A 17,674-nucleotide genomic window follows, 5' to 3' on the forward strand; every position below is an offset into this window, starting at 1 on the left:
GAGGACACATTTAGGAATCCACAAGTGCTCCTTCTGAGTTTGAGCCCCTTCAAGACCTCAGCCTGGAGGCCAGGGGGCAGCCTAATTCTTCCTGCCTTGCCTTGTCCCGCTGTCAAGCCTGGATTCTGTGTACAATCACTCTGGGGTATCCGGCTCTTTAAATTCCCTAGAAGTGTGGGGCCACCTATTTTCTTCTATTCTACCACTTGTCCTCATCTCTGTTCCTCCAAAAAGAATTCTTGGAGATGATTTTCCTTGTTTTTCTGAATTGTGCAGTGAGGAAGCACATGACTTAAGAGAAGGATAGCCCAACATCCTTGAGCTTGCCTGAACATTCCAGGGCCGAACTCTGCCCAACGGCCTATGAAGGGACTCCATTAGGGAGAAGCGTGGTGCTATGTGCAGATTCCATCATGCACACGAAAAAATTCAGACAGAAAAATCCAGACAGAACCAAAAAGGACTCACCCCTGACAGAGGTGATTTTTTTTTTAACTTAACTACAATTCAGAAAATTCTTCCTTCCTACAGTGTTCTCAGCCTATGCTACACTTAAAACTCAGCTGGAAAAGGGATTAAAAGGAATGAAAATGTTTTGTTGTTGAAGTTTGCCATGATTTGATACAGGGGCATCTTGCCTTTAACACACTCGAGGTAGAAACGCCCACATCTACTCACCTGGGGAAGTGGGGGTGGGATTCCTTCCAACAGAAATTCACGGCAATTCTTTTCTCAGATAATTTTGGTGGTACGTGATTGGGTATCTGAGGGATAGATACTTGCCTATTTAACTTACAAAGAAAAAAGAAACACTTCTTTCAAGAAAACAATATTTTTAAAAAATTATTTTATTGAGGTCATATTGGCTTATAACATTGTGTAAATTTCAGGTGTTCATCACTATATTTCAGTTTCTGTATAGACTGCATCATGTTCACCGCCAATAGTCTAGTTTTGTCCACCACCATACATATGTGCCCCTTTACCCCTTTCACCCTCCCCTCACCCTTTTCCCCTGGTAACCTGTTCTCCTTATCTATGTATTTCTTTGTTTATCATCCACACGAGTGAAATCATATGGTATTTGTCTTTCTCTTTCTGACGTAAGGAAAACAACCTTTAAAAGAAAAGTGTTGAGCATGCTCATGAAATGATATTAAGCAAAAAAGGGTCTGGATACAAAATTACATATATGGTATATTAACTTCATTGTATACATATTATAGAAGGAAATTATAGAAGAATATACACCAAAATATTAACAGTGGCTGTCTCTGGGCAGTAAGCCTATGGATGATTTTAATTTTTCTTCATATTTTACTACAGTGAGCATGTGTTACTATTATATTTTTACAACCCTATTTACTATGTATATTAAAAATATATAAATATATATGTATAGCATAAAATTATCTATATAAATTACTACTTAAATATTTAAATATGAATATTTAGATGAGGACAAAAGGGCAAACATGTGGTGACCCCAGGTCTCCTTCTTCTGTCTGCAGAGATGCACAGTCACCTGCTTAGCTAGGGCACTGTGTCACCCTATGGAGCGAGAGAATGGCCCTCCTGCTCCTCCCATCTCACCCCACCCTGCCCCAGCCCAGTGCTACAGAAACATATTTGTCGTGGGACACAAATGAAGGCAGCAGCCTGGAGCACCTCCCAGCAGACAGGCTGCGCTCTTGCTCCAGGGGGTCCTGCAGCCCCCGTCCCCAAGTTAGTCCCTGGGGAACTTGGCCAGGCCACCTGGCTGAATTGGTGGACTGAGCTCCAGCTGCATGACATCAGCTGGGCGGGCTCCCCTCTCACTGGTTCCCCGCCTCCCTCCTGCCCTGAAACCTGAGCCAGCTGAAGGACTGATTGCAGGAAACTTGGCGGCTTCCCAACCCTCGTGGCCGGGGCAGTGCAAGGCTGCAGCCTCAGAAGTTGCAGGGAGCACTCGGGAGACGCAGGCTGGCTGGGACACGAGGCTGGCAGAGTGCGGGCAGGCTGGTCCTCCGCGGGACTCACTCTGAAGGCCACTCCAAGGCACCCCCACACCGCGGGAAGCACACCATGCTGTTGTGGGTGCCACAGGCACTGCTTGCCTTGCTTCTGCCCACACTCCTGGCACAGGGAGAAGGTAAGGGGACGGTGGGAAAACACGCAGGGATTGGCTGGTCATCTACAGGGGTGGGGTAGGGGATGCTTGATTCCTCCAAGGGTTGGGGGAGCGGTTTATGGAGTGGATGCTGCTGCAGGAAAGTCAGGAATCTTACCACAGAGGAGCATGAGGGAATTTTAAGGCACTGTGGTCCAGCTAGAAAGTTGGGGAGGGTGAGTCCCCAGTGAGAGCTGGGGAGCAGAGCAGCAGCTGCTGTATCAGAAATGCTAGACCGGTGCTAGAGGGGGGCCCCTCTCCTCTTTGCCCTGCCCCTAAGCCCATTGAATGGCAGCTGCAAGGAACCTTCGAGCTCATTTTGTCCACCGCTTCTTGTTATAAATGGGAACACTGTGGTCCAGAGAGGGGAGTAATTCACACAATCTCACACAGCTCGTAACAGCAGAGTGAGATGAGAACTAACATAGATGTCGTTCCTCAACTTCCCTGGTTCCATTGCACGGGTTCTCCGGGCCTTCATTTTCTCAGTTCCCTCTCAGGACTAACTCCAGTAACACCAAACTTTGCTCTGCATCCCCCACCCATCCTTTCCTGCTTCGTGTGGATACAGGGTGTTTTAGTCCCAAAAGGATCCGTTTCCTTTGGCTGCAGACAGTACTCGTTCCGCATTTTGGAAGGTTTTCTCCCCATCCAGAGCTGGTTGAAGCTGGGGCTGGGGCACAGTTAGGATGCCATCCAGGGCTGGACAGACATGAAGGGCTCATGGGCACAGAAGTTTTCTTCCCCGTGACTGTCATCGGGGAAACTCAGTGGTACAAGCAGGCCCAGGCTGCAAGTTATGACTGTGGTCTGGGGAGAAGACCCAGACTTGGCTGAGGAGGAGTTCTGTCCCTCCCAGCAAGAGCCCTTCACTCTGAGGCGTGTGGGGCCCCATCTGGTTCCCTCCAAACTGGTCAGAGTCCCAGATAATAGGATCTGGGCTGTTGCTGGTGTAGTGAAGACGCACAGGGATCTGGGTTTGAATCTCCGTTCCTCCACTTGCAAGGCACAGGACTCACCTTTCTGAGCATTGGGGATCCTTGTCTATACAATGGGCTATCATGACAGCCACCCTAGTGGGCTGTTCTAAGATAGAAGTGAATAAGTTAACTGATATTATTCCAAAGAAGACACTCAATAAATGGTCTCTTGTGTTCCCTCTCTCTCTCTCTCTCTCTCTCTCTGCTCTTCTCTGCCCTCAGGGAAGCTGACAGTTTATCAGGGATGGGTGGGTGAGGGGCAGGAAGGGGAGGGTGTAGGACCAACTGACTGCACAGGCTGCACACTAGATAGACGAGATGAGCAAAGAGGGAGTCTTGTTTGGAGGAAGCCAGGCCTGCTGGCTCCTGGTCTGTGAAAGACCCTGGTCTCCCCCTGCCTGTCCCCTCACATCCCTGCAGCCTGTACCCTGGTCCTCTAGGGTGGTCCCCCTTCCCCACCCTAGGCCTTTCATCTTCATATCTCTTGACGCCTTTCAGGAAGTGTCTCTACTGTTTCCCAGAGGGATAGCTGAGGTGCCCATGACATCCCCATAGAATGGGGCTAGGGCCTAGGAGTTGGGTTTTCTCGTCGCTATTTGTCTTTGCAGTCCTCCAGCTCTGGGAACAATTTGGTTTCTCCTCACTACCTCTCCACCTCACCCCTAACCCTCTCCCTAACCCCATCAAATTTGCCCACAGAGCAACCCTAGGAAGGAGACCCAGCAAAGCCTCTCCTAGGATTCTGCGTGTGCGTGTGGTGGGGAGAGGGAGAGGATCTTCTCGGGGTGGATTTTGCAGGAAGGAGAGGCAGTATCTGTTTCCTTGGATGCCCCTCCTTCTTTGTCAGTTGCAGGCCAGGGTCAAGGAGACAATGAGGAGCTGTGCAGATGCTGAGATCTGACCTTGGCTGAGGCAAACCCTCATGCATACCACTGGGCTTAGAAATTGTGCACCTGGGGCCCCATTTCCTTACACCCTTCTCACCTTCCAGTATCCCACATGCAGGGCAGCTTCCCTTTGGCTCCCCAGAGCCCCTCATCCAGGGCCCCACAGGCCACCTCCTCTGGGCAGGTCCCTACTCTCGAACTTTCTCAGCCCTTGGCCTGCTTCAGACCCCACCTGTCCTGTGTCACCTGCTTTTGCAGCCCAGCTCCATCTCTCGTGTAAATGAGCACGTAGGTTACTCTTATGAGACGATACCTTTGAATTTTGGCAGGAATCTCTGCAGACAAAATGCTCTAGTGATGGGAATTTCAGTCTGTGGGGGTATCTGGGAATTTTGTGAGGTGGGAACGGTGGGGACACTTTCCTTCTAATAGCTTTCAAACCAGGGCAAGAGAACTGGGGGAGACTCAGGCTCTGATGTCCACTTTGAACTGTTCTCCTTCCCAGCCAGGCAAAGGGGGGGACCCCAGGCTCGTAACACCTCCAGGCCCGCTCTGCTCAGGCTGTCAGATTACCTCCTGGCCAACTACAAGAAGGGCGTGCGACCCGTGCGGGACTGGAGAAAGCCAACCACCGTGTCCATTGATGTCATGGTCTATGCCATCCTCAGCGTGGTGAGTGCTCGGCCCCAATCTGCCCGGCTCAGAGGTGGGCCTTTTGGGATGGGAGACCAGGTGACACCAAGTCACCCCCTGGGCAGCACGGTGGGCACTCAAGTACCCATGGTACCTGTGGTCTGGCACCACAGTTCAGGGCAGACTGCAGTACCCACCATCTGCACGGCTGCCCACACAGAAAACTGGTCACCTGTGTGGCTGCCTCTCCAACACCCCTACAGCCAGCGGGTCACTTACCACATGTAGTTCTTCACACATTGTATCATGGTAACCATCTCCCTGTGTAAGCTGTGTGAGGGTTCAGGCTGTCCTATTCCCCTCTATGCCCTCGGTGTCTTACGCAGGTCCCTGGGACGTGGTGGGTGTTACTAAATGGTTGTTGAAGAATTAATCATAAATCAATTTAATCAATTCTTTCATCAATTACTGTAGTAGGGGGGGTGCACTTCCCAGTAGAGGAGATCGGACATTGTGCAGAGATAAACAAGAAGATAATTACAGAGATGCAGGGCACTGTGTTGGGGTAGGTGGGAGAGAACTGACTTCACGTCTCTACTGCAGTCAATATGTCTATTTCGGAAAGGGAAATTGAGAACTGGATGGGAGGGAGGGAGAGTGATGAATTTTTCACTCTATGTGGTTTTGTACCTCTTGACTTCATACTCGGGCAAGAGACGGGTACAGATATATAGATATATATACATACAAATAAAAATATAGAGATATGTATGATATTGTTATATATGCCTTCTATTATCTTCTATGATGTTATATATAGTATATATGTAAAATATTCATAACATAATAGACATACATATAATACGCATAATATAATAGAAGGTATATACAAATATATATATGAAGTTAAAAAAGTTATATTTCTTTCTAGGTGTGTCCCAGTAAAAGACCACTTTTCCTGGCTGGCCCCATTCCCCCACCCTTTTTCTTCACTCTCACTTCCTGAGGGAACAGGGACACAAATCAGCTACTTTTGGGGCTGGTATGTGCAGGTGGACCCCAGCCCACAGGGCCACCCATGCTTAGCTCGCTTTCTTTTCACAGGATGAGAAGAATCAGGTACTGACCACCTACATCTGGTACCGACAGGTGAGCAGACCAGCCCCTCGTCCGCCCCCACTTCCTGGGATGGGGACTTAGCCTTCCGGGAAGGATTTCTCCACCTCAGAGGAGTCAGGAACCTCAGAGGTGCGGTGAGGGAAGGGGAGGAGAGATTCAGAGGCACATTCATGGGATCCGGGAGTCTGGACTCCTCTAATCTCAGGACTGGGAATGGAAGGAAGCTTCAAGATTGGTGCAGGAGAAATCCTCCAAACTCCTCTAGTTTCTGAGGTTTTTCACAGCATCCCAAACAAGCACTTGTCCAACTTCTGTTGATCAAACTCCTCCAGTGACGGGGACCTCCGAAGGCAGCCACTTCACTTTCAAACAGCTCTAATTGCTAGAAAGTTCTTCCTTGTATTAAGCCAGATTGGACACAACCAAATTGGGTGATTGAAACAAGAAGACTCCACCCACTTAGTCTTCAGATCTTTGGCCATTTCCTCACTCTTCTAGCTTCTTTTTTTTTTTTTTTTTTTTTTGTGAGGAGATCAGCCCTGTGCTAACATCTGCCAATCCTCCTCTTTTTTTGCTGAGGAAGACTGGCCCTGGGCTAACATCCGTGCCCATCTTCCTCCACTTTATATGGGACACCGCCACAGCATGGCTTGCCAAGCAGTGCGTCAGTGCGCGCCCAGGATCTGACCGGCGAAACCCGGACCACTGCAGCGGAGCGCGCACTTAACCACTTTTGCCACCGGGCCGGCCCATCTTCTAGCTTCTAATGGGCATCAGTCAGGCACCGAGTGTGGAGGTCTCTGAGGCCTTGGCAGCATTTCTGGCTTGGAGCTGGTAGAGGGTGGGGGGACAGCACACAGTGGAGGCTGCTGTCCACTAGCTGGTTGTACTCCGGCAGACTCCGAGTCTGTGGGGAGGACGCCAGAGCAGAAGGGAAATCAAAGTGGCTGAAGAGAGGGGGGCAGGAGGATGGGGACAGTGCATAGAGGTCAAACCTGAGAGAGGCTCTGGGGACACGCCTGGCATATTTGGGTCTCTGTTAAGTCCCTTTTCGCTCCTCATGGGCACACTCCACCACCACCACCAGCTCACAGGACAGGGAGTGGGGTGACGGAAGAAGCTAGAATGCTGATTCCTGACACACTGCTCCCTTTCTGTCTTGGAGAATCCCTTAATACAGAGCATACCCCACCTCAAGGGAGGGGACTCAAGCTGAAGGAGCAGAATTAGAGACACAGACTAGACTCAGGCCCTGCCCACAAGGAGCTCACAGACTAGCGGCGGCCACAGACACATGAAAAGACAATTAAATGCAGCAAGACAGCCACTCCAATGCAGCAAGGACAAGATGCCAACCGTGAGAGCATAGAGGAGGCACATAGAAACCCAGCCTGAGGATGGGGGTCACAGAAGGTTCCTGGAGGAAGGAATAGACAGAGGCCTTAGTGAACAGACAGAGGCCTTAGTTAAGTCTGGAAGGATGAGTAAGACTTTCCTCACTATGGAAGATGGGGATTACAGTATGGTAGAGGGAGAAGGGTATGCAGAGATGTGGAGTGTTTCGTTCCATATGGCTGGAGAATTCTAATTCTGTAGAATTTTTTTGCATGGCAAAGAGAAAAAAATGAAGCTAGAAAGATGGAGGCCAGATCATGAAGGCCTTTGCTGGCCATGAGGTTTAACTTTATCCTAAGTGCAACGGGGTGCCACTGAAGAATGTTAAGCAAGGGAATGACGTGACCAAATTCACATTTTGGATCAGTCATTCTGGCAGGGTAGTGGAGAGTGTATTGATTAAAACTTAACAATAGGGCCAGCTCCGTGGCTTGGCGGTTAAGTGCGCGCGCTCTGATGCTGGCGGCCCGGGTTCGGATCCCGGGCGCGCCCCGGGGCACCGCTTCTCCGTCCAGCGCGGGGCTGAGTCCCACGTACAGCAGCTGGAAGGATGTGAACCTATGACATGCAACTATCTGCTGGGGCTTTGGGGGGAAAAAAGTGAATAAATAAAATCTTAAAAAAAAAAAAAAAAAAAAAAAAAACTTAACAATAACCATCTCTACCCTATAAGGTGCATGTCATTATCCCTACTTATATATGTGCACACCAAGACCCAAGAAGCTATTTGTCTAAGATCCCTCAGTTGGAGGACAGGGGATTCAAAACATTAGAAACGACCCAACCCCTTCCTGGGATAGGCTGCACCTGCCTACATCTTATTGCATGCAGTGAGTGTGTGAGTACAGAGGTGGGGGGACTCTCGGGTACTGCTGAGTGATTTGGGTGCCACCGACACCCAGGTTCCCCCAAGGAGATGCCCACCTGTTGCCTGGGTGCTGAGCGGTGAAGTCGGCCTGAGTTGCCGATGACCCCTCCCCAGACGGAGGGGCTGCCCGTGACCGTTCCTGCTCCTCCCCTAGTACTGGACTGATGAGTTCCTCCAGTGGAACCCTGAGGACTTTGACAACATCACCAAGTTGTCCATCCCCACAGACAGCATCTGGGTCCCGGACATTCTCATCAACGAGTTGTGAGTACTGTTCTTAGATGCTGGGCCGCCGGGTGGCTGAGGGGCTGGGAAGGCAGGGAGCAGGGAGACAAGGTTATTGCTGTTGCTCTTGAGATGTCCCACCCAGATGTGCAGAACTGTAGGCCAAGTTGACTTGGGCCCAAATTGCCCTTTGCTTTTTTTTCCCCCCTTTTACTTTTTTAAAACTCCTCTTTTCTATGCCTGATGTTGAAACTCTATACCTTTTGGTCCAAGGGCTCCTTCCTGGGGAAAGGAAGCCAGTGAATGAATTCACACTGTTATAATAGCCAAATGAAGGACAGCTGCATTTTAAAGGGGACAGTACTGTTACTGAAAGGAATGAAGGGCCAGCTGTGGCCACTGCTCCTGGTCACAGGGGAGAGCTGGTGCTGGGAGACACTCAAACCTCTCAAGTCACACATGTGCCTGACTGGCCACAAATTACACCCTCAATATGAAGTAGGTCCCACCAGCCTTTACTCTCAGCAGTCAGACATTGCCTCATTCGGCCCCAGCCAACATACCGTCTCCCCATCCTTCAGGTTCCTTCAGCCTCACTGCCTGGGCTTCTGCATGCAAGGACAGGGAAGATGGCTGGGGGAAAGATGGAAGCAGAAGGTGGCCTGGGACCAGTCACTTTCCGCCCAGTACCCAATGCATTGCCCAACCCCATGGGGTACTATTGTTTTCAGGGGAGGTGGTTGACCTGGAGCCCATGCCCTGCATAGCTCAGGCTGGAGGGATTTAGGGAAATTTCAGTTTCTGGCTGGATCTCCAGTTCAACAGTGAAGCAGCCTTAGTCTTGACTTCTCATCTCTCACCTGGTTCCCCAGAAGGCTGCAGGCTCAGGACCCTGGGCTCAGGCCACTCCATGTCACAGTGGTTACTTGGGAGAGCCTAGGGGTCTGGGATCTGCTGAGAGAGTGGGATGAGGTCTTGTAGGACTTTCCCCAATTCTTCTTGACGATTTCTCCAGTTCCTTTTCCTCCACAGATGATTATTCCCATTTCACAGGACTTCTAGGGATGGGGAGCAAAGAAAAGCCTGAACCAGGATGGGACCCAAGGGTCTGCTCTCCTACCAAGCCTGCCCACTGTGACTGGGCTGGTAACCCTGGGAGCCGACCTCTGCCCAGCCCGGGTGGGTGGCAATGTAGGGACAGCTGGGCATGCTCCTTACAGCAGTGGATTTGGGGTACACGGCTTCCTTGCCCGCCTTTTGTGGCTAGGCTGCCAGGGGAATCAAGGAGAAATGCCCCTTACTGCTTGGAAAGCAGCCTTGACAATGACGAGTAAGGAAGCCTAAGAGAGACAAGAAGGTTGGAAAAACTGAGGCCAGACAAAACTGTGAGGACTGTCCTGCTGCCCAGACCCTCTCCAAATTTCTCTCCCTGCTGGGTTGGTCAGGGATCTTCAGACTCCCAGGGCTTGACCTGCTCCTTGAGCCCCGACACTGACACCTCTTCCCCGGCCAGTGTGGATGTGGGGAAGTCTCCGAATATCCCGTACGTGTATGTCCGGCATGGCGGTGAGGTGCAGAACTACAAGCCCCTCCAGGTTGTGACCGCCTGCAGCCTGGACATCTACAACTTCCCCTTCGACGTGCAGAACTGCTCACTGACCTTCACCAGCTGGTTGCACACCAGTGAGTATATGGGCTTCAGGGGGGCGGGGGCGCACCCAGATCGGGGGTCCCTGGGACACTTGAGTGAGGCGCACACCCTAGGATGCATTGTCCCTTATTCAACTTATCACTTTTTTTTTTTTATCTTTTTTTCGTGTGTGTGAGGAAGATCAGCCCTGAGCTAACATCCAAGCCAATCCTCCTCTTTTCGCTGAGGAAGACTGGCCCTGGGCTAACATCCGTGCCCATCTTCCTCCACTTTATGTGGGAGGCGGCCTCAGCATGGCCGGACAAGCGGTGCGTAGGTGCGCGCAGGGGGTCCATACTGGGGCGGCCAGCAGTGGAGCACACGCACTTAACCTTTACGCCACGGGGGTGGCCCCTATCACTTATTTTTTTAATGCTGCTGAGCCTCTGTTTCCTCGTCCTCCAAATGAGACTAATATTGTTGCCCTTGTCACCTCCTTCAGTTGTCATAGGGATTAAATGAGACAGTGTGAATGATGGCAAGATGCTCAGTAGGGGCCAGTTCTTTCCAATATCACAAACAGGATCTGGCACTAAGTGTCTCTCAAATCCACCCACCTCTCTTCTCCACTGATGCACCCTCCCCACTAATGCAAGCTACCCTCATCTCCTGCCCAGGTTTCTGCAGCAGCCTCCCAGTTGGTCCCCCTCATTCATTCTTGTCCTCCTCCAAGTCATGCTCCTCCCAGCAACTGGGGAGATCTTATTAAAATGCAGCTCTAATCATATCACTCTCTGCTTAAACCCTCAATGGCTTCCCAGCACTCCTGAGACAGAATCCAAGTCCTTCACCTGGATAGGGCAGATAGGGCCCTGCAAAGTCTGGTCCTGCCCACAGCCCACCTGTCCATCCTCATCTCATGCACACTCCCCTGGGCTCTGCTCCAGCCCAGCTGCCTTCCTTCCCAGACCCCCAAGACCCTTGTTATTTCCCTTTATCATATGCTGCCTCCTCTCCTAGGCCACTTTGCCCCCTCCTCTTCCCTCCCCTGCTCCCCTTCCTGCCTTACTCCTGCCCCAGCCACACCTAGCTTGGCCGACTCCTCTACTCACCTTCTAATCACAGCATCAGTGTCAGTTCCTCAGGGAAACCCCCTCTCATCCCCCAGACTAGGCATCCCCGTTGCCCAATTTTATAGCATCCTGTTCTTCTCCCCACTTCTGTTGCACTTGTAAGTACTTGGTCAATGTCTACTTCTCTTCCAGATGTAAACTTAGAGAGGGCAGGAACACGATTTCTGACCCACCATCAGATCCCAGTGCAGTGCATGGCACAAAGGAAGGTGCTCGGCAAACTTTTATTGAGTGGATGAATGCTCAGTGCTCACGATGGTCTAGGGAAGTGAGCATTAGCCTCCTGCAAAAAGGCATCCTCCATTTCTATTCTGATTTTATTGCATTAACTGTACATTACAAGGGTAATACATAACTTCCTTGAACAAAAATCAGAATTACAGTCTTTGACATTTGACCTTTACCCTCAATCCCAAACTCTTCACCAACAACTCTCCACACCAAGTCTTGACAACTTTTATCATAAACTTCATATAGCATGTTCTTCCAGATCCTTCTCTGTCATTTGCACATATACACGTACACACACATCTATGGAAAATACATGGAAATTATTTTATAGGTTTTTATTTTACATAAATGTATCATTTATGCTACTGCTATTTGATTCTTTTTACTCAACAACAGGTCTTGGACATTTCAAGTTAGTGCATATTTAGATCTTCCTCATGAATTCTGACTGCTGGAGAATAGCTCATCATTTGGCTGCATCACAGTTTATTAAGCATTTTCCTGATGGATGGACATTTAGATCTTTCCTAATATTTCGCTGCACTGGAGACACCCATCCTCCTGGTGCCTGAGTATATGAGTCTCTAGTATAGGTACAGAGAGATGAAACTGCTATTTTGTGAGGATTTTGCTGATTTTCCTAATTCATCTTTAAAGATAGGCGACTCTGTGAAGGCAAAGGTGAAGAATGCTGACTTTTGGTCATTTCCTAAATGGGTAATTCTAACAGGGAAACCTAGAAAGGTGTTTGGAAGGGGTGTGTGCGTGTGTGTGTCTGTGTGTCTGTCTGTCTGTAAGCGAAAGAGAGAGAGGGCTTTCTAATAAATGGTTTATCTGGTTCTTTGATTTTTGCTGTGTTTTCATTCAAGACTTCATTTCCCTCACCACGGCCCACTGTACAGATAGAGACAGTGTGTACTATTACCTTAGCTGAGGAAACTAAGGCTGAAGATCAAGAGCTGAGATGAGCTAAGTCACGTGGGTGTGGCCCACCCCGGATCTGGCACGCCCCTGGCACTAGATTCCAGAGCTGGCTTGATTTCTTCTCTCTCAGTCCAGGACATCAACATCACCCTGTGGCGCTTACCGGAAAAAGTGAAGTTTGACAAGAGCGTGTTCATGAACCAGGGCGAGTGGGAGCTTCTGGGGGTGCTGCCCCAGTTTCAGAAGTTCAGTCTCGAAAGCAGCAACTATTATGCAGAAATGAAGTTCTATGTGAGTGGGATGGGGAGTGGATGCGGGCGACACGATGGATAGAACCACTAGGCCGTTGCTCCGGGGTAGACTTAAGGAGGCCTATGGGGAAGAACATTTTGGGTCACACCTATCCCCTAGAACTTGCATGAAACCCAGCTGAATCGCCCCTTACTTATGCTGAACAGCCACAAGCCTGGATCCAGAGACAGAGTGTGGGCTCTGTCCATTTCCTTCTCTGAGGATTCAGGCTGAAAGCTCCACGAAGCAGGGTGTCTGGGATGGGGTGGTGGCTCCTGGGTGCAGAACCTGTCTGCCCCAGGGTCCCCCTCAGCTTCTCTCCTCGTCTCAGGTGGTCATCCGCCGGAGGCCCCTATTCTATGCAGTCAGCCTGCTGCTTCCCAGTATCTTCCTCATGGTCATGGACATCGTGGGCTTCTACCTGCCCCCGGACAGTGGCGAGAGGGTCTCCTTCAAGATCACACTACTCCTGGGCTACTCAGTCTTCCTGATCATCGTGTCTGACACACTGCCGGCCACCGCCATCGGCACTCCCCTCATTGGTAAGGCCCACTCCTGGGGAAGAGCTCAGTGTGGCCGAGGGACCCAAGGACCGGCCCCTTCCCACCTCCTGTGTGTGTCCCCCACCCTGCCCCGGGGTGCACAGGTGTCTACTTTGTCGTGTGCATGGCTCTGCTGGTGATAAGCTTGGCCGAGACCATCCTCATCGTGCGGCTGGTACACAAGCAGGACCTGCAGCAGCCCGTGCCCGCCTGGCTGCGGCATCTGGTTCTGGAGAGAGTCGCCCTGCTCCTCTGCCTAGGGGAGCAGCCAACCTCCCGAAGGCCTGCAGCCACCTCCCAAGCCACCAAGGCTGATGACTGCTCAGGTGAGAAAGGGAAAGAGAGAGTCCCATACAAAGGGACCCCTTTTGGCCTGGATGCAGGGACATGGTGATGAGTCTCTGGAGGCCGTGGCATGCCAGAGAGCCCAGGCAGGGCCTGGGAACCAGGTGCTGTCCTACACACGGCGCCCCACGCCTGGCCTCATTGGGAGGGGCAGACTTCAGCCAAAGGTGTCAATTGGACCCTTGCTTCACCTTCACTTCCCAGGTGTGGACGGAGAGGGAGTAGGAGTCCCAGAGGCTGAGCATGTCAGGAGCTGAGACCTCTGGGTTGAGAGTGGCCTCTCTCTGGGATGGACCCAATAGTGGGTGAAATGGATGCCCACTGGACTCCTTGCCTCACCTAGTTAAATACTGCAGCCAGGATTTCCAAAACTCTCACTCTAATCAGCTCAAAGACCGGGGCCCTTAGATTTCAAACACCTATGAGGCAGAGAGACAGGGTTCAGAGGGGCCCTTAGTGTGGAGCTCACGCCCCCGGAGGAGCTGTCACAGCTGCATCAGTTGTTGGTGGGGGGGCTGTGGTTGGTTGGTGGTTGATGTGTCGAGCGCTTGAGGCAGGCTAGTGCAAAGCATTTTCTGTGCATTCTCACAGGTAATCCTCACGGCGACCCAATAGGATTCTCATTTTTCAAGTGAGGAAACAGCAGAGGCCAGACAGCTTGCCTTAAGTCACAGAGCCAGGAACTGGTGACACCGTGATTTGAAACCAGCCAGGCCCATCTGCCTCTAAGCTAGTGTTTTTAACCCCTTCATCCCATTCCACTCCCTTTTATCCTCCCTTCTGGCTAGGGCCAGGCCTTCTGCAGAAAATGTTTGGTTAATCTAAGACTTTCTTATCATAGCTACTGAACCAGTACACCAGCCTAGTGCCTAATTTCACTGCTCACCTGGTCAAGGGAGCCATATCTGAAGGTGTATTTTCTGGTGCAGGGGGGACTTGGAGTCACGGAGAGGAGGGCAGTGAGGCAATGTGACACAGCAGAGCAGGGGATTCAAAGTGCAGATACCTAGGCCTTGGTGGCATCACTATTAAATGATGCTCCAGCTGTGTGACTATAGGCCAGTCACTTAACCGCTCTGAGCTTTAGCACCTTTACTTAAAAAGTGCAGAGAGGATCACTCCCACTTTGCCTCTCTCATGGGGCTTTTGTGAGGCTCAAATGAAATAATAGATATCAAATTGCTGGGAAAAGCCCATGGGTTAAAAAAAAAATGCATGGGAAAGACAAACACCAAATTCATGGTCTTGGTGACCTGGGAAGGGGATGGAGGCTGTGACTATGGATGAGTATACAGGAATCTTCAATTGTATTGGCTTTCTTTATTTGCTTAAGTCGGATGCTGGGTATGCAAATATGTAAGTTGTTCTCTATGCTCTTTATGTTTGAAATCGTTCATAATAAAAATTTCTGCAGGCCACGGAAACATAAGGGATAGTGTTCAGCCAGCCGGCTAAGCCTCCCTCCCTTGCCAATGCTCTGCCCTTCTTCCAGACATGGGAAACCACTGCAGCCATTTGGGAGGACCCCAGGACTGTGAGAAGACCCCAAGGGGCAGAGGCAGCCCTCCCCCACCACCACGGGAGGCCTCCCTGGCGGTGCGTGGGCTGCTGCAAGAGCTGGCCTCCATCCGGCACTTCCTGGAGAAGCGAGAGGAGAGCCGAGAGGTGGCCCGGGACTGGCTGTATGTGGGCTCCGTGCTGGACAGGCTGCTGTTCCGCCTCTACCTGCTGGCAGTGCTGGCCTACAGCATCACCCTGGTCACGCTCTGGTCCATCTGGCAGTATTCTTGAGCGGGTACAACCCAGCACGGTGGTGGTGGTAGCAGTGGTGGTTAACGGCGCTGGTTAGGATGGGGTTGGGGGAATTTCAGAGCCCAGGGGATACCAGGGATGTTCTCAAGACACATATACAGTTCCATCTCTGTTTTCAATGCCAGTTCATCTCAGCAACCCTGAAACTGGGCCTTAACTCTTCTCCGAAAGACTTGGTGTTCAAGACCCTTACATCCTCCAGTCCTCTCCCACCCGCCCGTCATGGCTTTAAAACATGCTGTCTTAGATCAGGAAAGAACCATGCATTCCCTAACTTCACTCTATTTCTCTATGTATCAAACCTCGATTTCCCTATTGGCACTTCCCTGAATAAGACACTTTGGAATTCTGCTCATCTCCCTCAACCTCGTTTTCAGACTGAAGGCAAACAACACTACTACACAGGGCTGATAACTCTGCCTCAGGTTCATGCAACCTTAATGTCTCCTTCGCCTCACCTGTGGCCATTTCCCTGAACACTCATGTTCTATCAGATGGTGGGGTAGGGGTGGGTGGGGGTAATAAAATGCGATGAAGCTCTAATCTCTCTTCTTGACCGTTTGTCAGCAGCTGGGTGGGTGGAAGAAGAGGTTTAAAGTTATTGGTGGAAATGAGATTGGGGAATTATCTGTGGTTTCAGTTGTTCAGTGCTTCCCCTTTCAGGGAACTGGGAAGTGACCAAATAGTGGCTGTTATGAAGAAGAAACAATAGGAGGTGGAATTTAAGGTGGGAGGGTCAGGGCCATGAATGCTTAGCAATGGAGAGGTGGGGAGGGGGAAGCTCAGTTCTGTGACCCCTGGAAAGATGCTAGAAGTGTCCACACAGTCCTGTTATCATTCTGGGCTCACGGTCTCTCTGCGAAGCTGGGAGCAAGCTCTCTCCCTGCAAGAGGATCCTGCAAGGGAGACAAGAACATTAGCACCATGGCCAGCACCAGCTGGTTTGGTGTTTGGAAGACAGCGAAAGCTAAGGCTTGAGTTTATCTCCTTTGGGAACTTTCGGCAGCCAACCCCTGGCATATCCACCAGAAGAAGGACCATGAGAGAGGCAGAGTTGGGAGTGTGGCCTTTGATCTTACTTCTCATATCCTGGCCCCCTCTCCCAGTCATCAGGGCTTAAGACAAGCTGAGGAGCACCCCAACTCTATCACTCCATCCACCTAACAAGCATTCAGAGGAAAAGGATGCCAGAACCCACCAAGAGTGACCTGTGTTAGTGTCCGCCACATTTGCCTGAGGCTTTGGTTCTCCCTTTCTCATTCCAGCCTTATCCCTTTCCCTGCCTTGGGCTGCCTGTCACTCAGAAGAAGGCATAGTGGACTGGGACTGAACGCTGCCAGGCTAAAGGGATGGGACCCAAAAGGAATATCTGGGACAAGTTGTTCCAGGCTGGCCAATTATAAGGGGTTCAGTATAGAACACCTGAAGCTATACCTTTCCTGACCCCAAACTCTGCATTTCTAGTTCGTAGACCATCCCAGGAGGCTGGGTGGTGGGGAGACCTTGGGCCCTTGAGAGCTTCATGTCAGAAAGAGCCTAGAGGCTAAGGAATGGTACTTGTCTGGTGTAGCATCTCTCAGCTTCTCCTCACCCCAGCTTCCCCAGCATGCAGCAAGAACTCAGTAAATATTGACTGCTAGTTCCTCAGGTGAACTGGGAATGAGGTTTCATCCGCTACTTCCACCCAGACACACGTGTTTTTGCTATTAGTTAGGGATTTTATATGTATCTTTGTTTTGTTGATGGGTAGGTATCAGGGCCTCCCAGAAAAAAGCAGGAGACTGTGGGGCTGCGGATTGGCCTCATTCACAGCTGTTGCCTCCTGCTGAGCAGAGATTGGGCTAAACACTAAAGACAGGGATTGTTCATCTCCACTCTCTTAGGATGGTCCCAACACCCCATACTTTGGAGCCTGGTCTTGGGTCCAAAAGCTGCCCCACTCCACTGGGATTTGCTGGGGCCATTCATGCTACTAGATGATTCTCATGTCTCAGGCCAGAGAGAGAGAAAGGTGGACAGTGTGGCACTGCCGATGCACCACTAGTGAGTAAGTGGGTGGCTATTGACAAAGTGTCCAACCAGAGAGCTAGTAAGACACTAATCAACCTATTGATTCCTCATCTCCCCCGCCCCACCCTTCGCCCACAATCAATGGGGCAACAGAGCCCAGCACTGAGGCAGCCAATTAACCACCTCAGGAATGAGCTGCCACGTATAACATCCTCTGCTCCACTAGCCACAGCCAATCAGCTCATCGATCCGGCATCCAGGCTGTGCTGCCCAGGGGTGGGAAACCGAGGCCCGGGGCCAGAGAATCCCCCAGTGCACTCACTCTTGTCCATCAATACTGGTCCTGGGCTTCTCCCAAGGAGACCTTTACCTGTCTGGGATATGAGAACACCCAGAATCTCCCTCCCCTCTGTTATCTCCTTCCCTCCTCCTGCAGAGAGAGAGAACCAGAAACCACCCACGTCTTTGTAAGTGCTTCCAAGAAGCTTGCCGTTCTCTAG

General features: G+C 50.9%; 1 protein-coding gene across 1 annotated transcript; it reads left to right on the forward strand.

The window, feature by feature from the left end:
- Positions 1-1,767: 1,767 nt before the first annotated feature.
- On the forward strand, positions 1,768-15,671 carry HTR3A (5-hydroxytryptamine receptor 3A). The gene is made up of 9 exons (XM_004427310.3): positions 1,768-2,131; positions 4,522-4,688; positions 5,754-5,798; positions 8,186-8,295; positions 9,770-9,939; positions 12,305-12,465; positions 12,797-13,007; positions 13,112-13,333; positions 14,845-15,671. Exons 1-9 carry the CDS (start codon positions 2,065-2,067, stop codon positions 15,141-15,143), a joined length of 1,452 nt encoding a protein of 483 aa, XP_004427367.1. The 5' UTR covers positions 1,768-2,064; the 3' UTR covers positions 15,144-15,671.
- The last annotated feature ends 2,003 nt before the right edge of the window (positions 15,672-17,674 follow it).

The sequence above is a fragment of the Ceratotherium simum genome, chromosome 7 (genome assembly GCF_057802395.1).
Source record: "Ceratotherium simum simum isolate JZ-2026a chromosome 7, ASM5780239v1, whole genome shotgun sequence".
In the NCBI taxonomy this organism is placed as follows: Eukaryota; Metazoa; Chordata; class Mammalia; order Perissodactyla; family Rhinocerotidae; genus Ceratotherium; species Ceratotherium simum.

Coding starts and splice junctions, on each gene's coding strand:
- HTR3A (XM_004427310.3), top strand. CDS start 2,065: ATGCTGTTGTGGGTGCCACAGGCACTGCTTGCCTTGCTTCTGCCCACA. Junction 8,296..9,769: donor GACATTCTCATCAACGAGTT/GTGAGTACTGTT, acceptor TTCCCCGGCCAG/TGTGGATGTGGGGAAGTCTC. Junction 13,334..14,844: donor CAAGGCTGATGACTGCTCAG/GTGAGAAAGGGA, acceptor CCCTTCTTCCAG/ACATGGGAAACCACTGCAGC.